Consider the following 23,839-nt stretch of genomic DNA (forward strand, 5'->3'; position numbering starts at 1 on the left):
ATGAGCATAATATAATTCAAAGTCTGCAAAAAAGCAAGCATGATTTATGGTACTTAAATGAGCATACGCTAGTATTTAGTACAAACAGAAGACGAGTATACAGTGCATGAAAAGTTTTTTGTGAAAATCTCCCATTACAGCAAAAGAGCGAAGCAAGTGGATAATATCTATTCCTTCCTGCTAACCACAGCAATAAAAGAAAAACTCATCAAGGAAAAGCAGGCTTATAATTTACAGTAAGATTGTAAAAGATATGTTTGTGTCTTTATAAATATTCAAAGTTCTAAAAGAAATCAGAATAAGAATATCCAAAAGTGAGGAACTTATTCGGATATCTTGTACCAGACGTAACATCTTAATGGTGGTACAAGACTGTACACATGAACATGTCTCGCCTCTTTTACCAATAATAATTAAATTTGATATTGCAAATTTAAGATCAATGCCGCAATATATGTACTTCATTATCAATTTCAATAAGATCAAGTTTGATAGCATCTGTCTGTGGTGTCACTTTTCACTCAATTACTTAACACAGCAAATAAATAACATTAACCTACAGTGTCTGTAGGTTTGACCGAAGTTCTATAAAAAGGCTTAATGAAACTTTTAAGAGGAGGGACATTGGCACCTAACAATCATTGAATACACCTATATAGTTTGTTTTTTTTTATAGTATCTGAGAAAGTAACATTATCAGTTGACCAACTTATAATGAAAATTAGGTCAAGGTCTGATATATCCTAGGTCAAGGTCTGATATATCCTATTAAGAAATGTATTCCTAGTCTTCCCCCGGAAGATTTCAGCAACTACTCGAAGTACGCCCAAAAAAAAACAACATAATCATGAAAACTTAAAAAAATAATATCATGGCCAGGTGATCAATAATTGATTGATTCTTGGTTGCTTAACGTCCAATGGGAAATGTTCCATGCATGTTTAGAACGAGAAAAATATTAAGAATCCGGGGAAAATTCAAAACGAAACGTCCCTTATCAAATGGCAAAATCAAATAATAAAACACATCAAACGAATGGACAACAACTGTTATATCTTTCTGTATTATTTTGATGCATTAATGCTTCTAACTTGAGAATGCCAAAAAACTACTTCTTGCTGTTTATTTGAAAAAAGGAGGTATTTTCCTGGAAAAATCTGGTTCGACAACAATTACCATGCGAAATGTTATGACCTTTTGATGCTAGTTGATCCGATGATGAACTTTAGTAGAGCTTTTCCGATCACTGAAGCCAGTACAATATTAATATGTTACATGGATATTAACTATTTATGAAAATTATAAGTACTTCTACATAATACAAACCAGGAAACATATAATGAAATGCGCAGTGACTTTTTTTATGGTAATTGAAACATAAATAACTGGGCGTATCGTCACATCCTACTTTTAACCGAAATATATGGATTCCAAAAAATCAGCATTCGTCCACATAAACATATCTTGGCCTATGAATGGCATCTTTAAAGTTCTACAGAAAGGTATTCCCTTGTGATAATTGTGACCTCTCTTTTTATTTCAATCTCAAAAATCTTGTATAGCATATATCTAAACAGTTCAAATGGTATGAAACACGTCAATAGTTTACTTTTGCAGCCATTTTTGAACTTGGATTGTGTAACATGTACTCTTATCTCACCCTGTTACTTCATTCAACCAGATCCAGCTTTCAGGAAAGTTTTTACGAACATTGTTTGATGATTCTGATTCTGTTGGCATTTTTTCTGCTAAGCCATCATTTACTTTGTTTCCAATAATAGGTCTGCCAGCAGCTTCTTGAACCACCATGTCATACATAATAGCTATGTAAATGTAAAGGGCGTGAAGATTCGTGAATTATCAATAATTAACCAGTGTATGTCACTTTTTGTTGTTGTTTAATCAAATAGTTTCTATCTAATATGTCATATAAAATAACACATTAAAACTACCAAATTGCATTCATCAAATCAAAAATTTTGATCGCTGAAATGGTTGATAAAGCAGGAGGTTAAACTAACAAAGCTGTTATGTTGAACATAAAAATCCAAATAATTAATATTCCAAGAAAAATAAGAATGCACACGTTCGTGTATTAAAAATATATTCCCTCGTGATTTAAAGTATCGAAAACAGGAAGTAAGTGTCTGAAAAAAAAAACCCCAAAAAAAAACCTCAAACATTTCAACCACTTCCTACTTGTTGAATAAATTTGTATTCATAATGGTACGCGTTAAAGGAGAAATATGCAATGAAATTTTGAAATTGCATTCAATATTTATTGAAATATTAACGTATCGCAAACAGCAATTATCTGTCTCACAGATAAAAAAAAAAAGCTTCTGACCAAACGTGAAGTCCCTCTGTTAAGTAGTACATGGGCAAATTTAGACAGATATCTTTGTAAGACGAAATGATTTGCGAACGGAAAAGGTGACTGCAATATAGCTTACAGTCTAGGACTGTTATTAATGTTTAGCATTATGCCTTCAACATTAACAAGATGCTCAGTTGGGGCAAGTATGGACACAACATTTAAGCTTGATACAGCTCTGAATTTGGATTGTGATTAAATAGTTGACACAACATAGGTTTCTGACACAGAATAAATGTGGTGTAAGAACTTATACTTAAAAACTTAAATTGAACATTTACCTATTATGTTCCAATATCCAAAATCTAAATACATGGTTATATTCAGCATATCATAGAACCCCAAGAATTCAATTTTTGATGAAATCAAATAATGTTCAATTTTAAACCCTTTAGACCTCAATGTGCACCAATTTGATAACGGGGCCCAAATATTAAAAATCTAAATACATGGTTAGATTCAGTATATAAAAGGACCCCAAGAATTCAATTTTTGTTAAAATCGAGCTAAGTTTAGTTTTGGACCCTTTGGACCTTAATGTAGACCAATTTGAAAACAGGACCAAAACTTAAGAATCTGAATACACGGTTAGATTTGGCATATCAAAGAACCCCAATAATTCATTTTTTGATGAAATCAAAGAAAGTTTAATTTTGGACCCTTTTGACCTCTAATTCGTTCGGACCAAAACTCCCAAAATCAATCCCAACCTTCCTTTTGTGGTCATTAACCTTGTGTTAAAATTTCATAGATTTCTATTAACTTATACTAAAGTTATTGTGCAAAAACCAAAAAAATGCTTATTTGGGACCTGTTTTTGGCCCCAATTCCTAAACTGTTGGGACTAAAACTCCTAAAATCAATCCCAACCTAACTTTTGTGGTCATAGACCTAATGTTAAAACTTCATAGATTTCTGTTTACTTATACTAAAGTTATTGTGCGAAAACCAAGAAAAATGCTTATTTGGGCCCTTTTTGGCCCCTTATTCCTAAACTGTTGGGACCAAAACTCCCAAAATCAATCTTAACCTTCCTTTTATGGTCATAAACCTTGTGTTTAAATTTCATAGATTTCTATTTACTTTTACTATAGTTAGAGTGCGAAAACCAAATGTCTTCGGACGACGACGACGCCAACGTGATACCAATATACAACCAATATAAAAATATATTTAATTCTTTCAATAGAAATTTTTGAATGCATGTTTCATTTAACCACGACTAAAATATCTTACAAAATGAACTAAACTACATGAATCTTTTTAATTGCAAACTGTAAATATCAAAATTAGTTGAAAACTAGCTCTCTAAGTAAATCTCCATGAATAAAAATGATATATAGAATAGGCAACACCTAAACAAGCTTATTATAAGATAATGTAAAGCTACTTTTGTAATTAGTGTAAACAAAAGACGAGTATACAGAGTATGGTGTGTGAGTGCAGCTATCCCAGTAAATAGAGAGGGAGAATTGAGGTGGGACACTCCCGCTTAAAATATTCCATCAAACTGCAAAACGTGTCTCTTTTTTTTGTAAATGCTTTAAATATAAAGTACAATAAAATGCTTCCCTGATCGCAGCCTTATGAGGCTCGACCTCTCAGATTGCATCAGGCTAACTATTTACACCACTGGATCGATGCCACTGCTTGTGGACGTGTCGTCCCCTAGGGTATCACCAGCCCAGTAGTCAGCACTTCGGTGTTGACATGTTTTCCTACGATGATTCTAGGAGGAACCCCATTCCTAACTCTTTTAAAAGTATTTAATTTCCTTTGGGTCAGTGGTCATAACTCCTTTCCGTACACATTCCTCGGTTAAAATTGCGATCGGATTTAATATAACACGACGTTTATTGACAGAACGAGTTAATTTTCTCGACATGTTTTGTTTTCAGAATTTACGGAGGTCACTTCCGGAAGGGAGACAACTCGAAATGATAATATTGAAGACTCCATTTCGCCGTAGGGGTGTTGCGATGTGGTCTACATTTATTTTAATTTAAATGATGCATATGATTTAAAATTATGAAACAACAATAACCCTCAGTAGCAGACAAACATAGAAACGATCCCATGATTTTTAAATCAATCAATTGAGTGGGGAATCCAGAGCAACCATTCAATCTAATACCCCTTGAAGTCAAGAAAACTATACGCATGCGCATAATTACCTAAACAAACAATAGAGCAAGAACATATATTAAATGTTAATTAGACGACCTAGATGGCTCTCTATTTCTTTATGGAAGAACAGTATCAAATATCAGTTTCAGAACGGTGACATATAAGAGAAACTCCACTTCAGTTCTTATATGACAAAAATAGATTTATCGGAATTCAGAGATCCTTCGCATTTCTATCAAAACTGGGGAATTCCCTCTGACGTGTTTCTAAATTCATAAAAACACTAAATATAAATACTGCTTAATTCTGTTAAAACACGCATATAAGTCAATAGAAATATCAAACATGAAGATTATGAAAAGAACATTATAGTAAAGTTGTTTAAGTTCAATCCCTTTGTTTGTTTTTACCTTTTAAAGCAAGACAATCATAAAAATCTGAGATGTTCCATAATGTTTACAATAAAACGATTGACGTGAGGGCAATGCCCCGAACAACTCGTATAAGTATACAGATTGCTTGAAAGCAATCGTATCCAAAAAACAAGTTATTGTCTGGAAACTAGAAAAATGCAAAGTTGTTTGTGGTATTTAACATTGAAGTACAATTTCAGAGCAATCGAATTACTTATACACAAGTTATTATTCCGAAACTAGAAAAATGCTTGTTTTGGACCCCTTTTTCCTAAACGGTTGGGACCATCATCCATAAAATCAATCCCAATTTTCGTGGTTTATGACAGTTGTCCATTCGTTTGATGTGTTTTATCATTTGATTTTGCCATTTGATTAGGGACTTTCCGTTTTAATGAGGCATAATATCAATAATAGAAATTACCAAATAATATTGGACAGTAAATCTGACAAATAACCAGTTACCGACTTTTCCAGAAACATACGCAAAATTTTATGTGAAAAAATAAGCTTGGGTTAACAGGTAAATTATGAATAGAGAACGCACTTTTCAATACCTTCAAATTATATGATTTACAAACAAGAAAAGATATCTTGCTTTAGAAGGGTATTTTTAAGAGGCAAAATATCAATATGGTATATGATCAAACAGGTGCTTATCAACATTTGGGTCTTTGAAGACAGTTGAGTGGTAGCATTTTCAAAATCTTTGCTAAATCTGATTTGCAGCAATGACATTTCAGTCTTAACCCAATCAAAGAGGATGTTTACGCCTTCTTTTTCACAGCGCCATACCTAGCTCAACCTCCGACCTGCACGACATTGGCACAAAATTCCACCACACCGACAACGATGTGCGAACAAAACAGACATAAAAGGTAACAATGTCAAAAAGGGCACAGCAGCCAAACACTGCGCGATAATCTCAAACACTATATCAAACATACAAATATGTAACAAAGAAACACAAAAAGGCATATCGACAAAGCACCCTAGCAAAAATGAAAGACAAGAATACTAAAATTGACTATAGCACAATAACAAATTGACTATAGCACAATAACACACTAATGGGATGTAAAAGTAAAGAGTCAGATCATATGTAACGAAGAAACACAAAAATGGAATACAGCAAAGAACATTTGGAAATATGAGAGACAAGAATACAAAAATTTACTAAAGCACAATAACACAATGACGGGATGTATGAGTACAGAACCATGTCATATGTAAGAAGGAAACACTAAAAGGCATATAGACAATGCACATAAGCAAAATTTAATGACAAGAATACAAAATGTGTTACCATAGAACTATAACACAATGCACAATCACATATATTTGGAATAATTTGACCAAGTTAAAAATGCTAAAACAGACGACGAATGATCATTACATTTGCAGTCAAATTTAACTTAATTTTGAAACTGTTTGCTAATCATACCCTGCAACATCATTCAACCAGATCCAAGATTCTGGAAACAAATTACGAACTTTATTCGATAAATCTGATTGGATTTGTTCTCCTTGGACTTTATTTGGCATATCAGCGGCTGCATCATCATATTGATATAAATAAAGATTCCCACCTACAGATGATTACAAGACTTATAAAAATGTTATATAGTTGCATACTATTATGACAGATATAAATCTCCTTTCACGCCTTGAAGTCATTAAGTTTTCGGTCAGTTTTTTGTACTCATACTAGTACTCCAAAATCAACCAAAAAAAAATGCTGGATTTCATGCTCAGACCATGATTTTTGTGCTCCGACTGAGCAAAGTTGAATGACTTAAACCCCTGGTCTTGCAGTTTTAACATCTGACCGAGTCCGTTCCGATATTAAGGTGAAATCTTAGAAAATGGTTCTTCAGATAGAGTGAAGTATAGTATCACACTGGACAAAGGAACATTTCCAATCCTTTCGTTTGACATTATCTGTTACAGTTTCTATGATAAGCCAATAATACGATTTTCTCATTTGGGCAGTTAACTCTATAGGTAAGATCAACCTAAATTCCGAAAGTTTATTCAAAAGAGAATATATAATACAGCTACTGTTTGACCCTTGATTTAACTAACCAAAAGTATTTAAATATTTCAAATAATATTTGCTCTTATAACTTGTCATTACAAGAATATGTTACAGTTTGGAATAAAAATATTCGCTCTTAAAAATATTCTTTGTAAGGTTGTTTGTTGTATTCAATTTTTTAAGTATTTCAACTCTGTTGAGGGTGTTCATATTCCAAAATGTTCTAGGATCTTACCCAATGAAAAAACAAAGTATGTCAAAAGAAAAATTTAGTTCATCACAGTGAGTATTTTGTAAAAATGTTTTTTTTCTAGAATCAAATCATTAATTTCAATATACAAAAAAGGCCAATTTGTAATTAAAATTCAAACCAATGACTATTAGTAACAAGCTTTTCTTAATACTGTGAATTGTATTAGATGTGGACAGCAGTAAAGTATATATATATATATTAAGTCTTAAGCTTATGTGAAAGAGATACACATATATAGCCCCAGTCAATGATTAGTATGATCTGAGCCATATGAAAGCCACTAATGTGTCGGAAATGAAAAATGATAAAAAGTTCTTGTGATAATAAAAGATGATTAATAAAGCCTGATTTAAACATCTTACCATCATTGGTTTCAGCTACATGTGCATCTGTCATATATACTATACCGACAGTCTAAAAACAGAGGAAAAATATGCATAACAATTACAAGGTTATGATTCAAATACCATTAAAAAAAATCTTATTTCATGTGTATGTCAAGTGTGATGCATGTGAAGGAAGTTTTTTCTTCTCAAGTTACGATGATTTTTTGGAACAAATGATTTATTTTTATGTCTTCTCGAATAATTTTAAGATCTTTACTCAATGATGAATATTTTCTATCTACGACATAACAGAACTATTGACTGTTGTTGATATAATAAACTGCTTTGAAAATGTTACTAGTTATCAAAAGTACCAGGATTATAATTTTATACGCCAGACGCGCGTTTCGTCTACATAAGACTCATCAGTGACGCTCATATCAAAATAGTTAAAAAAGCCAAATAAATACAAAGTTGAAGAGCATTGAGGACCTAAAATTCCAAAAAGTTGTGCCAAATACGGCTAAGGTAATCTACTTCTGGGGTAAGAAAATCCTTAGTTTTTCGAAAAATTCAAAGTTTTTTAAACAGAAAATTTATAAAAATGACCATATAATTGATATTCATGTCAACACCGAAGTGCTGACTACTGGGCTGGTGATACCCTCGGGGACGAAACGTCCACCAGCAGTGGCATCGACCCAGTGGTGTAAATAGTTATCAAAAGTACCAGGATTATAATTTTATACGCCAGACGCGCGTTTCGTCTACATAAGACTCATCAGTGACGCTCATATCAAAATAGTTAAAAAAGCCAAATAAATACAAAGTTGAAGAGCATTGAGGACCTAAAATTCCAAAAAGTTGTGCCAAATACGGCTAAGGTAATCTACTTCTGGGGTAAGAAAATCCTTAGTTTTTCGAAAAATTCAAAGTTTTTTAAAACAGAAAATTTATAAAAATGACCATATAATTGATATTCATGTCAACACCGAAGTGCTGACTACTGGGCTGGTGATACCCTCGGGGACGAAACGTCCACCAGCAGTGGCATCGACCCAGTGGTGTAAATAGTTATCAAAAGTACCAGGATTATAATTTTATACGCCAGACGCGCGTTTCGTCTACATAAGACTCATCAGTGACGCTCATATCAAAATAGTTAAAAAAGCCAAATAAATACAAAGTTGAAGAGCATTGAGGACCTAAAATTCCAAAAAGTTGTGCCAAATACGGCTAAGGTAATCTACTTCTGGGGTAAGAAAATCCTTAGTTTTTCGAAAAATTCAAAGTTTTTTAAACAGAAAATTTATAAAAATGACCATATAATTGATATTCATGTCAACACCGAAGTGCTGACTACTGGGCTGGTGATACCCTCGGGGACGAAACGTCCACCAGCAGTGGCATCGACCCAGTGGTGTAAATAGTTATCAAAAGTACCAGGATTATAATTTTATACGCCAGACGCGCGTTTCGTCTACATAAGACTCATCAGTGACGCTCATATCAAAATAGTTAAAAAAGCCAAATAAATACAAAGTTGAAGAGCATTGAGGACCTAAAATTCCAAAAAGTTGTGCCAAATACGGCTAAGGTAATCTACTTCTGGGGTAAGAAAATCCTTAGTTTTTCGAAAAATTCAAAGTTTTTTAAACAGAAAATTTATAAAAATGACCATATAATTGATATTCATGTCAACACCGAAGTGCTGACTACTGGGCTGGTGATACCCTCGGGGACGAAACGTCCACCAGCAGTGGCATCGACCCAGTGGTGTAAATAGTTATCAAAAGTACCAGGATTATAATTTTATACGCCAGACGCGCGTTTCGTCTACATAAGACTCATCAGTGACGCTCATATCAAAATAGTTAAAAAAGCCAAATAAATACAAAGTTGAAGAGCATTGAGGACCTAAAATTCCAAAAAGTTGTGCCAAATACGGCTAAGGTAATCTACTTCTGGGGTAAGAAAATCCTTAGTTTTTCGAAAAATTCAAAGTTTTTTAAACAGAAAATTTATAAAAATGACCATATAATTGATATTCATGTCAACACCGAAGTGCTGACTACTGGGCTGGTGATACCCTCGGGGACGAAACGTCCACCAGCAGTGGCATCGACCCAGTGGTGTAAATAGTTATCAAAAGTACCAGGATTATAATTTTATACGCCAGACGCGCGTTTCGTCTACATAAGACTCATCAGTGACGCTCATATCAAAATAGTTAAAAAAGCCAAATAAATACAAAGTTGAAGAGCATTGAGGACCTAAAATTCCAAAAAGTTGTGCCAAATACGGCTAAGGTAATCTACTTCTGGGGTAAGAAAATCCTTAGTTTTTCGAAAAATTCAAAGTTTTTTAAACAGAAAATTTATAAAAATGACCATATAATTGATATTCATGTCAACACCGAAGTGCTGACTACTGGGCTGGTGATACCCTCGGGGACGAAACGTCCACCAGCAGTGGCATCGACCCAGTGGTGTAAATAGTTATCAAAAGTACCAGGATTATAATTTTATACGCCAGACGCGCGTTTCGTCTACATAAGACTCATCAGTGACGCTCATATCAAAATAGTTAAAAAAGCCAAATAAATACAAAGTTGAAGAGCATTGAGGACCTAAAATTCCAAAAAGTTGTGCCAAATACGGCTAAGGTAATCTACTTCTGGGGTAAGAAAATCCTTAGTTTTTCGAAAAATTCAAAGTTTTTTAAACAGAAAATTTATAAAAATGACCATATAATTGATATTCATGTCAACACCGAAGTGCTGACTACTGGGCTGGTGATACCCTCGGGGACGAAACGTCCACCAGCAGTGGCATCGACCCAGTGGTGTAAATAGTTATCAAAAGTACCAGGATTATAATTTTATACGCCAGACGCGCGTTTCGTCTACATAAGACTCATCAGTGACGCTCATATCAAAATAGTTAAAAAAGCCAAATAAATACAAAGTTGAAGAGCATTGAGGACCTAAAATTCCAAAAAGTTGTGCCAAATACGGCTAAGGTAATCTACTTCTGGGGTAAGAAAATCCTTAGTTTTTCGAAAAATTCAAAGTTTTTTAAACAGAAAATTTATAAAAATGACCATATAATTGATATTCATGTCAACACCGAAGTGCTGACTACTGGGCTGGTGATACCCTCGGGGACGAAACGTACAACAGACGAATTATCTATCAATGTTTTATGCAGTACCACTTGCTCATTCCAAAACGACGATCGCCACATGTAAAACAAGATTTGAGCATTTGAAACCTCAACTTTTTTTATGGTGTCGTTTTGCTGAATCCAGTTTTCGTATTCGTGTTTTGTAGTTTATTGTTTATTTATACGTCATTTTCCGTTTTTGGTCATTTTCACTGAACTAGTACACAATTTTATTTAAGGTCAGATGAGGACTACCTGCGTGTGCGGAAGTTTTCTCGTTGCGTTGAAGACCCGTTTGTGGCCTTCGGCTGTTGTCTGCTCTTTGGCTTCTTTGACATATTCCCCGTTTCCATTCTCATTTTGGGCGTTTTATCTTTTAATTATTGATCAATTTCGATAGTTCCTTTGTTTCGTTCTTCCATTTCACGATTTATTTGAATTCCTGTTGTTCTTGTATATTTACAATCCTTTGGCATTGAAAGTGTACATGTTGTAATTTTGGTCATTTTTAGACATGATGATTAAATCCTATCATACGATTGCCTTACACAGCATTTGTTTTAATTCACGATGATAACTTTTTATTCAAGTTTCAGTATACAAAATCCGTTTGAACGGAGTTTTTCGGTTATAGCCCTATCTAACAAAATATAAGTTCTTGTATTTCAAGATGAATAATGTTGGATATGGTGTAAAGGCATGCGAGAAAGTTACTTTAACTGCATTTCTATTTAAGCGTTATCATTTACACTAAAAATAGAGATATGGGTGAAAGTGAGGTGGTTTGACAAATCATATAAGTCGTGTTTAACTAAACAAATGATTGTTAAAGGACCTTTTTTTGGTCGACTAATATGCGTTATTTCCCCTTTTTACAGACTATGGATACCGGCCTGTCTTTATTGAATTTTGTTGGAAACTGAAAATACTTTTGCATTTAATGAATACAAATACGTTAATATAAAAAAGTATCATCTCATTGTTTATCATTGATACCTTATGATAAAAGTCGATATACCAGGTTCAATCAAACATTTTTTACATTCAAAAATGCCTGTAACAAGTCAGGAATATGACAGTTGTTGTTCATTTGTTTGATGTGTTTTATAATTTTTTTTGGCCATTTGATTAGGGATTTTCGGTTTTGAATTTTCCTCAGAGTGCAGTATTTCTGTAATTATACTTTTTTTTAATTTGCAAATTATCAAAAAAGGAGGATTTGTGTTGGAAAAATTTTAATTTTCATGAGTCTATGGATTACAACTTGTTAAAATTTTCAACGTGTACTATTAAAATTACCTCTAAAATTTCATTCGCTGATGTACCCTGATAAAAGTTCTCAATAGCAAATCTTTTCCTCCGAAACATAATTGGACCAGGATAAGGGTCACTACCATCTCTTTCCTCTCTAGTATCAAACTCCATTATACCTTCCTTGACCTAAAAAAAAAGGCATGGTACTGATATTGACCAATGTTCTGTTTATAGTTCCAGTTTATATGTTATAATTTATATATGGTTGTATATATTTACTAATATAATATTTTATAACATTGAATAACATAGACATACTAAAAGAGATGATTTTTCATTTCCTATCGTTAATTATCCATTTTAGATGGTGACGTTCCCTTGTCACCATCTTACGGTGTTTATATATCTCAACTTGTACGATTCGCTCGTGTATGTAACAATGTTTTAGATTTTAACGAGAGAAATTTATGTATTACTGAAAAATTATTACACCACGGTTTTTGATATCACAAACTAGTCAAAACATTTACTAAATTTTATCATCGATATAAGGACATCATTCGTAAATATAGCTCAACATGCAGACTTCTTATACGTTCAGGTATTTCACATCCAATTTTTTATGGAAATAGTCTTTATAAAGCACAATGGTGTCAGTATTCACCTCAAAAACTAACAAAACCTTTGAATAGACTTATTAAAAAGGGATATAGTTACGATACTGTTGTCAGGTCATTAAAGATTGCATATTTTGGCGTTAATATTGATCACTTTTAGGGTCTTTGCATCGAAACTAAACACATTTATTCAAAAACCAGTTGTTGGCATGACACGGGTTATGTTCTTCTCATATATGTTATGATACTAAACCCCTAACGGGAAGGATTGTGCCTGATGTTCATATGATGAAATCATAATCTTTCAGTCAGTTTAATTGAAATCTGGAGCTGGCATGTCAGTTAACTGCTAGTAGTTTGTTGTTATTTATGTATCATTGTCATTTTGTTTATTTTCTTTGGTTACATCTTCTGACATCAGACTCGGACTTCTCTTGGACTGAATTTTAATGTGCGTATTGTTATGCGTTTACTTTTCTACATTGGCTAGAGGTATAAGGGGATGGTTGAGATCTCACAAATATGTTTAACCCCGCCGCATTTTGCGCCTGTTCCAAGTCAGGAGCCTCTGGCCTTTGTTAGGTTTTTATTATTTTAATTTTAGTTTCTTGTGTACAATTTGGAAATTAGTATGGCGTTCATTATCACTGAACTAGTATATATTTGTTTAGGGGCCAGCTGAAGGACGCCTCCGGGTGCGGGAATTTCTCGCTACATTGAAGACCTGTTGGTGACCTTCTGCTGTTGTTTTTTTCTATGGTCGGGTTGTTGTCTCTTAGGCACATTCCCCATTTCCATTCTCAATTTTATAAAGAAACATAATCATTTATTTTTAAAAGGAATGACTGTGATTCTTTTTGTCTATGAAGAAATAACAGCAAAAATGTGGTGCACACTGGATAATCCGCATAGCAGGTTATTTCAAAGTGTGCACTACTTTTTAAATGCTATTTCGAATAGACAGAAAAAATAGTAGTTATTTCTTATAATTTAATTCTATATTCCATTGTATGCCGGAGTAAATTATGAAAAAACGTTGATGAAGTCACGGTTACATGACAAAATTATTTTCTATGAGCTGATAGACAAAACACTGTCAACTAATCAGAAGACGTGTTCTATCCAAAATTAAATTATATCAAAATAACGCCAGCAACAGTACTAATTAGTTCCTATTTGATTCTGTAATCGAGTATCTTGTTTGATTGAAAATATTATTTAACTTGTTTACTTCGGCTTTATGTTGCTTTCTTTGATATGATTTAATTTTTATTAGACCAAATATTGAAATAATGCTTGTACCAAAAATACTGGCATAAATATGGAAGCCATAATCTTGTATTCAAATTATCTCTCACTTCAATTGATGGTTTTAGAATTAATTCAAGATTGTAAATCATCATAGATACCATACTTAACATAATTTCTCAAATCATATTATGATATTCAAGTCTGACACTTTTTTTGTCTTGGTTTATATCAAACTTACCTGTTGAAACGTTATGTCGTTTGGCGCTTTTAAAAGTTGAGACCCTTTGTCAATAGCAACTAAAAATATGGATGAATTTGGATCGGAAGTTACACTTAAAGTTACATCCCTGCCAACCATTTGTCTTTTAACACTGTATTCCATAGTCATCTACAAATACAGAAATAATACATAAAAAAATTCTAAATAATCTGCCCAACAGTATTAGCATATCAAGGATACGTTGTTAATTTTCACAAAATCTCACAAAATATGTTTAACCTCGCAACATGTTTGCACCTGCCCCAAGTCAGGAGCCTCTGGCCTTCGTTAGTCTTGTAGGAATTTTAGCTTTAGTTGATTTATATCTTGTACAGTTTAGTATGACGGCCCTTTTTTTTACTTAACTATTACACATTTTTGTTAAGAGGTCAGCTGAAGCTAACCACCAGATTTTTTACATTGTGTTATAAACCCCTTGGTGGCCTTCAACTGTTTTCTGCTCTTAGTCGGGTTGTTATCTCTTTGACAAATTTCCCATTTTCAATTTCATTTTCATTTACTTGATTATAAATATATCGCTTCTTTGACTAACAGCATTGATATTGGACCATTAATTACAGCATCTTTTTGTTTATTTGTGCAAAGACTGTGTATCAATGTGTACATCAAACTTCAAAGTTATAGCTGTAGCACGCATGATATTTAACTGCCAACAAACGTTCTTCTGCAAAACTAATATGTAGGTTGTGATACTAAAAACGTTAATCGACGTGTATCGATATTTATACATCCGACATTCATGTATCTAGGTATATTTCTTTTGTAGTACAGTTCGATATTGTGCTATGCCTTATTGCTCTTAATTTGAACTCTGTATAAACGGTACATTTCACATAAGTGACATTCAGTTTGTGCTATTCTGATGTATAGAAAATAGGAGATGTACCTTCTTTTTCTGCGGATTACATGTGGTAATGTACTAATACAATATTTATTTATGTATTGCTCTGTGCTGAATGTTCTTGCTCTTGTTTGTACTGTATTTCTGTTTCATGTAGTGTTGTTATTTAAGCGAGTTTTGTAAAACAGCTATATAAGCGTGAGGTTTTGCCAGTTAAAAATCAGGTTTTACCCACTTTTCTTACAATGTCATGTACTTATTCAGAAATATGGCAGTTGTTATCAAATAGTCCGTTTCTTAGTATGTTGGCGTTTGTTTTTGTTGCAGTTTAGTGTCCCTGTTTTCTCTTATAGCTGATGTGTTTCCCTCAGTTTTGGTTTGTAACCCTGATGATGTTTTTAATGACTTTTGAACAGCGGATTACTGCTGTTGCCTTGCTTAACCTCAGTGAATACAATAGAAACAGTTTACACAATAAGTAATGTACAAAATATATACCTGATTTTTAATAAGTCCAGAAACCATTATTTTCATCTCGTCTGCAACAAGTTCATTTTCATTAGAAACGGCATACAACAATAAAGAAGCTGATGGCGCCAATCCCATGTCTTGTTCAATCAAGAGTTCGGTAACAGATCCTGGGGATACTTCAAATGACCGTATCAACTTTCCTTTACTGAACAACTGAAATTAAGGATTACAATTTTGTATTTGCGACCGACGCGAGTTTCTTCTAAAAAGAATCATTAAATTAAAAGACAAGATAAATTAAAATAAGTTAACATAATTTATTAAATACTTCTAAGTAACCATCGCATCGAAGAGGACTATAGTACATCGATTGAAAAGAGAGTAAGTCGTTTCCATACATATAAATATTTGAATGAAATTTATGATTCATTTCACGTACAACATGTACAATGAGAATGGCAATACTTACAAACAGAAACAATAAAAATGAGAATGGAAATAGGGATAAGTCAAAATGACAACAACCTCAACAACAACAGCAACAACAAGTCTGTCATGAAAATTGCTATCCTGCTATTTTTGAAGTGGAATTCGGGATTCATTTCACGCATAAAGAGAAATTTCAATACTTACAAACAGAAACAAGTCTGTCTTGAAACCTGCTTTTCCGCTATATCCCGATGTTCTGACATGCATAGTATCACCAAGATCATAAACCTGCAAATAAAGAAATTGCTTATGAATTAATTTTTTAATATATCAATCATAATGAAACCCCAGAGAAGAAATCACAAACCAAAATGTGTATAAGATAAAAAGAATATAAAATTATTATTACATAATGTACAGGAAATACATGTTCAAAAAGAGTTAAGATTATAGTGAAAATATAACTGAAAACAGGATTTTAGTGTTAAAAGAGGGACGAAAGATACCAGAGGGACAGTCAAACTCATAAATCGAAAATAAACTGACAACGCCAGTGTGTTATCACTCGGAGGACAGGTGAACTCCAACTATTGGGGAAAGATTCAAAGAAATACATCATTGAAGTATAATATCATTCGTTTGTATAAGAGAACTACGATGTAAACAAGGTCTAATTATAAAACCTTTGTGATGACATATGCAATTTGATGTAACCACTAACAGCAGAAAATGAGAAAAAAGTTGTTGAATACAGTAAGTCATTTTCTGGTGATTGATTATAATCGAAAATTGGTCGATGAAGAAATAAAATCACAAAAATACTGAACTTCGAGGAAAATTCAAAAAGGAAGACCCTAACAAATGGCAAAAGCTCAAACACATCAAACGAATGGATAACAACTGTCATATTCCTGAATTGGTACAGCAAAGGCTATCGAGCGTGCTTAAAATTGATTAATAAATTTCATAATCGATTTTAATAATTGATAAAATTAAAATTTTTTTGAAAATCCTAGAGCCTTTTCTATATGTTGCAGTATACGCAGAAAATTGGCCCTTACTTATCGAGCATTCTATTTGTTTTTCATTTTCAGAGATTTTTAAAGTGTTACTGTAAAATATGTCAGTATATACCACACTGTTTGTATATCAAGTGCTAAAACACACAATGTTAAAAACGTAATTTGATTGGACATTTTATAATTATTCTCAGTAATTGTCTTTTTTGGGGGATAATTTCAACTTGATTTCTTTATCGCATAGTACTGTAAGCCAGAAAATTACAGAACATTCCTACAAGGAGTTATTTTCAATTTGTATGCTAATTTACATTGTCACAGCTAATGGAAAATTGTCATCATAACATGATATATTTATATCACACTCGCTGTGTATTCTATCAAGGACTACTAACATGCTAGTTATCTATTTTCTTCTTGCAAACACAGGAATTCTTATAGAAAAGAAGTCAAATTAAAATAAAATCGGATTCATTAAATGAAAGGATTTCTTATGTAATATAAAAACCCATGCTTAAACATTACCGCCAGTCAACCTCTGAAGTAAACAATGTCGTTTGGCTAGTTCGTAGGATTTAATTAAACTTAAACATACAAAGCAGCTGGAAGTATTGGGCAAAATGTGTCTACTATTGATGACCGTACTATATTCACCATAAGAGTATGTTTGTGTCATAAGGTTGCTGTGTCATTCATGTATGTTCACCACCTCCACCCACTCATCCGTTTATTCATTAAAAAAATAGCGTCGAAATGCCTTATTACTTATAAACTTATTATATATAATGCCAACACTTAAAAATACACAGGAATCTTTAAACAATAAATATAAGGTTTGCAACAGCAACTGACTAAATAAAGAATACAGAATTATAATGAACTTCAAGAAAGTTCAAGAATCTAAAGACAAACCCCAATATACAACATGTCCACGTCATCTAGTTGTGATGGCTATCTAGATTTTCCAACCATAATCTCTGTCGACCAAATTTATAGAACCTACCTTTTGCATTTTTTGTTATATCGGTGACTTTTTTGAATACACATGAAAACAATTTCGTGGACATTTAGCAAACTAAAAATAATTCAAAACAATCTTTCATCCAATCATCCTTCTAGCCAAGAGTTACGGGCCGCACCCTCAGAGAAGCCCTGGTCGTACCCCTAAGTTAACAAAGATGCATTCATTCTAGAATAAAAGTATATCAGAGGACAATCAGTTGCATTAAAAAAAGAAACAAAAAAGGAAGCATAACGATCGTATAATAGTGTAAAAAGTAAAATCACCAATATACTGAAATCCTAGTAAAATTCAAAAAGGAAAGTCCTTAATCAAATAGCAAATCAAAATTTCAAATGAATGTATAACAAGTGTCATATTCCTGACTTGGCACAGGCATTTTCTTATTTAGTGTAGTATTGTTGAACAAAATTTCTTAAAACACTTTACGACAGTGTTTTTTTTTTTTTTTTAAACTACGTTTTTCTTATTCTTATAAATTGTGTATGTTCTCAAGATTGTTTCTTCTCATTTAGGTTTGTTGTTTTGTGAACATGATAGAATTTATAATTCAAATGTCCATTAGCCCATTGCCACTGGACGTTAAGCAACCAGCAATCAATCAATCAATCCATTAACCCATAGGTCTAAAGTAGTTTTTGCTAATATATAGATATAGAAAGATGTCGTGTGAGTGCCAATGAGACAACCCTTCATCCAAATAACAATTTTAAAATAACAATTTTAAAAAAGGTAAACCATTATAGGTCAATGTACGGCCTCAATATGACTACAAATTATAATATCGACAGTTGTAACTACGTCAACGAACATTATTTACCGTTACAAAGAACAGACTTTATGACTGTGTCTGTAAATCATTGTGAAATTCATTTTGTTTTAATAATTTCTCTTTATTTACGTTTCAACTGTAACAATTCTCAACTTTGATTGTGCTTTTTTGACTGATATCAACAGTCTGATAGATTTTCAATTTATCCTGTAAATTAGATGTACTTTATTAGAAGTCCAGACATGTTGCCAAATGATTTATCTATCTTTCAGATTTTTATTTAAAGTGGTTTTATTGCTGATAGATTTGAAGAGAAATTTCCAAAGCGGATAAACGCTCTGCAAAGCAATAGTATGTTGAACATATTGATATTATACCACGAATAGTTGTTTCTAAAACCATTGTAGGACATAAGTTTTCATTAGAAGAATTTTTCTGATTTTCGATTTGGTCCAAGATCAAGATTTTCTTTGAAAACATCATCTACATTTTTTTCTTTTTGATAATATCTCATACCAATACTCTGACCGTTTTCATTAAAAACATATAAGACTTATAAAATAAACAGCAAGCAACATGCATTACTGTTTATCAAGTGTACTTATAATGTCATATAACATAAATATTCAATTATAGAATGGCCTTAATAAATATTAATAACATGGCTATCTGACATCTGTCCTTTTTATGAAACAGAAAATCTATACAATTATACTTTATAATGTTTACAGAACATGACAATAATATCCAATGTGTTACATTGCATATAGACATTAACTATATAAGTATTTTACGAACGTCAAAGTCAATGCAGGTCAAAAATAAAAATGAACGTTACGTTATCTGTCCTTGAAAACCCAGGAATCAAAAGAGGGACGAAAGATACCGAAGGGACAGTCAAACTCATAAATCTAAAACAAACTGACAACGCCATGTCTAAAAATGAAAAAGACAAACAAAAAACAGCACAAATGACACAACATAGAAAGGTATACAATTAACTCAATGACCATTTAAAAGAAATGTATTTCTGGATTTGACCATTAAACAATAATTACATTAGATACAAATCATGTTTTGAAGCATTTCACCAGAGACCATTCAAACAGACGTCAAAGGACCTAATATTATTGTGGAATATCTGGACTGTGATGACAAAACATTTTAATGATGTCGTAAAACATCTCAAATAAAGGCGACAATAGTATACCGCTGTTCGAAAGTCATAAAAAGATTGCCAAAAAATATATCCGGGTTACAAACTAAAACTGGGAGAAACACATCAAATAAAGAGGAAAACAACGAAAATGAGAAACACTAAAGTGCAACAACAAAATAACAAAGACAATGCAACACACAGAAACGAACTATAACATAACAATTGTCATTTCCCCGACTTGGCACTTGAACCTGGTTTTGTGGCTTGCCAAACCTCCCGCTAAAATGACAACATTACATGACAGGCCTACAATACAAACGTGAAGACAAAAATACTAAATAGTATTGTGAAACAACCGAAGAAAGCTTCAAACAATTGAAATACTTAATTTTGTTGTAAAACAATTGACACTTGACGACGAAAACTCTAAATGTACGTGAGATTATGAAACAATTCACAAATAATGACGACAGCGTCACAATTCAACTGAAAGTAAAAAAGAACAAGATAAATGATGTTTTGAAACAATACAAACATTGATAATAGTAGCTCTAATTAGTTATCAAAGGTACCAGGATTATAATTTAGTACGTCAGACGCGCGTTTCGTCTATATAAGACTCATCAGTGACGCTCATATCAAAATATCTATAAAGCCAAACAAGTACAAAGTTGAAGAGCATTGAGGATTCAAAATTCCAAAAGGTAATGCCAAATACGGCTAAGGTTATCTATGCCTGGGATAAAATAATCCTTAGTTTTTTGAAGTTTTTTTAAAAATAAAGGTATATCAAATGACAATCATCTGCATTTAAAAGAAAAGTAACAAAAAAGAAGCAAAATGATTTCTTGAATTTGTTGAAAACCTCATTTTTCTTATTCTTATAAATTATGTATGTTCTATAAGATTGTTAAATCAGCTATTTCTTTCATTTGAGTTTGTTGTTTTGTGTATAATGATAGAATTTCTTATTCAATTGTCCATTAACCAATAGGTCTATAGTCATTTTTTTTACTAATATGACTTCTAATACTTTCATATTATCTGTCCATTATATCACAGGAATCAAGGTATACAATTAACTCAATGATCATTTTAAAAAAGCGTATTTTTGGATTTGACAATTAAACAATCATGACATTAGATCCAAATCATGTATTGAAGGAATTCAACTGTGCTAACAACGCTTTAAATGTGAAACAATTCAAACTGACGTCAAACGACTAAATACTATTGTGGAATATCTGGACTGTGATGACAAAATATCTTAATGATGTCGTGAAACATCTCAAATAAATGCAACAAAAGTATACCGTTGTTCGATAGTCATAAATTGATTGATAGAAAACACATCCGGGTTACAAACTGAAACTGAGAGAAACACATCAAATATAAGAGGAGAACAACAAAAACATAAACACTAAAGTGCAACACAAAAAAAAAACGAGAGACAATGCAACACACAGAACCGAACTATAACATAACAATTGCCATTTTCCCGACTTGGCACTTGACATTTTAATAAAATTGGTCGATTGAACCTGGTTTTGTGGCTAGCCAAATCTCCCGCTTTTATGGCAATGCTACATATAACACTAAAATGACAACATTACATGACAGGCCTATAATACAAACGTGAAAACAAAAATACTAAATAGTATTGTGAAACAACTGAAGAAAGCTTCAAACAATTGAAATATTTTATTTTGTTGTATAACAATTGACACGTGACGATGAAAACTCTACATGTACGTGAAATTCTGAAACAATTCACTAATAATGACGACATCGTTACAATTCAACTGTTATTAAAAAACACACAAGATAAATGATGTTTCGAAACAATAAAACATTGATGAAAGTAGCTCTAAATGATATTTGAAGAAGTACAACTGTGACTAGAAACCATGCTGTATATTGGTAAAAATAGTCTTTGCATCGGAAAAAAACACTTAAATCCAGTTGTTGGCATGATACTCAATATGTTCTTTCCATATATTTTATTATGGTATGATACTAAATCCCTAACAGGAGGGGTTGTACTTTTATTCAGTTTAATTGAGGTCTTGAGCTGATATCAGTTCCTGTTAGTAGTTATGCCTGTACCAAGTCAGGAATATGACAGTTGTTATCCATTTGATGTTTTTTATCATTTAATTTTGTCATCTGATTAGAAACTTTATAATTGAAATTTCCTCGGAGTTCAGTATTTTTGTGATTTTACTTTTCTTTGTGTGTTTGTGTATTATTTGTTGGCTAGAGGTAAAAAGGGGATTGATGAGATCTTAGAAAACATGTTTAACCCCGCTGCATTTTTGCGCCTGTCCCAAGTCAGAAACACCTGACTTTTTTTAGTTTTGTATTTTTTGTTTTAAATTAAAGTTCATTTATATAATCCGGAGTTTAGTGTGACGTTGACTTTCACAGAACTACTACAAATTTTTATCTGAGGGACCTGCTAAAGTCTGCCTTTGGATGTGTTTAAGACCCATTGGTGACCTTGGTCTGTTTTCTACTCTTTGATTGGGTTGTTATCTATTAAAACATTCCCCATTCCCATTTTTAATTGTAAGTTCAACTATGCTCCTTTTATAAAATGGTAGTAAAATTAATCATTTGTTGTCTTAACTGGAAAAAAAGGAATGAACTGACTGCTCCTATTTTTCAATTAAAGAAACAAAAAAGTAATTAAAAAATATTTTGTTATTGTCAATTTTAGTAAGTTTAACTTTATCTATCAGTTTTGCAGATCAGCGACAAATGTCACGTTGCTTTGATATCTGATAAGAGCAGCGTATTGTACGTCAGTCATATTTCTGATCCATGACGCAAAAAGTCATTACAATAATTAAGAAAACCAAAGAAGATCAGAGTGTTAGCCTAATTAACGCGGTGTAAGAAGTACATGTAGAAACAGAAGCATTCGTTTTCCCATTCATTAAATTTTCCAATCAAAGCTTTGGCATCTATAGTCGATTGGTCTGCTTAATTTAACTTTATGCCATACAATATCCACAATAATAAGAAAGTGTGACGCATGTTATTTATACAACGAAACAGAGATTTGCAAATTAGGCGAGCTCGATCATTTCCATATCAGATATAGATCGAAGACATCGAATTTAAATTTAAATGAAAATGTCTTGCTCGTATCTATATTTAAAAGAACCTAGCAGAAAGTTTCGAAGGTAATTTCTGTACTTTTCAATAAAGACAACATTATTATTCCCCCGTTCAAGCCTGTCCTTCGTTTTTAGTGGTTAATGAACAATGTGTCGATTCACTATCTTGTTGTAGAATTAGCAACTGTTCATAACATTACATTCGCTCTTATAAAAATGAAAACAAAACAGCAAAAAAATATAAAAATAAATCAGCATAACTTTACAATACAAATATTTTATTTCAAAGACGGATTGTACCAGCTGTATCTTTACAAATTGTAATCTTTAAGACATTCTAATAAAAAAAAAATCATAAACCGTATAATCTAAAACAAGAAGAGATTCATTCAAAACTTTTCTGTTACAATGGTAATGTGTGCGTTTCATATCTGTTTATATTAACATTGCTGTTTGGGTTCCTGATTTTTAATCACAATTAAACCTCTTTCTATTTTTTACAGAGTTATATATAGAATGACGCCCTCCCAGTTAGTACTTTCGTCTGATTTCCCCATCTAGATGATGTAATTGCATTGAAGTTTGCAATGTGAAGTCAATTAAAAGGGCAAACAATGATATCCAGTTAATATTATATCCGTCAATAGCACCTGTTAAAAAAATCAACAGAAGTAGAAAACTGCACAAGTGTCTTAAATCTGAGGTTAAAGTACTAATTTAGGTTAAGCTTACATTGATTACCAGGTCAAGTTGTTTGGTGGGAGCTGATCATTTCATCAGTTGGTTTATAACAAAAAGTAAAATCACAAAAAACTGAATTCAGAAGAAAATTCAAACGGAAAGTTCTTAATCAAATGGTAAAATAAAACAACTTAAGCCATATACTACCATTTCGAAAATACGTAGCT

At 32.4% G+C, this 23,839-nt stretch overlaps 1 protein-coding gene across 4 annotated transcripts in view; it reads right to left on the reverse strand.

The window, feature by feature from the left end:
- LOC143078722 (CD109 antigen-like) overlaps positions 1-23,839 on the reverse strand; it is a 356,264-nt gene that overhangs the window by 49,715 nt on the left and 282,710 nt on the right. For 3 of the 4 annotated variants that reach the window (XM_076253652.1, XM_076253654.1, XM_076253653.1), the window contains exons 17-21: positions 16,043-16,126; positions 15,437-15,622; positions 14,056-14,205; positions 11,995-12,135; positions 7,568-7,619 (exon numbers count right to left, since the gene is read on the reverse strand). In XM_076253652.1, coding sequence (XP_076109767.1) covers positions 7,568-7,619; positions 11,995-12,135; positions 14,056-14,205; positions 15,437-15,622; positions 16,043-16,126 — 613 coding nt within the window. Of the gene's footprint in view, positions 1-1,660; positions 1,824-7,567; positions 7,620-11,994; positions 12,136-14,055; positions 14,206-15,436; positions 15,623-16,042; positions 16,127-23,839 lie in introns of all 4 variants that reach the window. The other variant, XM_076253651.1, reaches the window with a different exon arrangement.

Source organism: Mytilus galloprovincialis, chromosome 6 (genome assembly GCF_965363235.1).
Source record: "Mytilus galloprovincialis chromosome 6, xbMytGall1.hap1.1, whole genome shotgun sequence".
Classification (NCBI taxonomy): domain Eukaryota; kingdom Metazoa; phylum Mollusca; class Bivalvia; order Mytilida; family Mytilidae; genus Mytilus; species Mytilus galloprovincialis.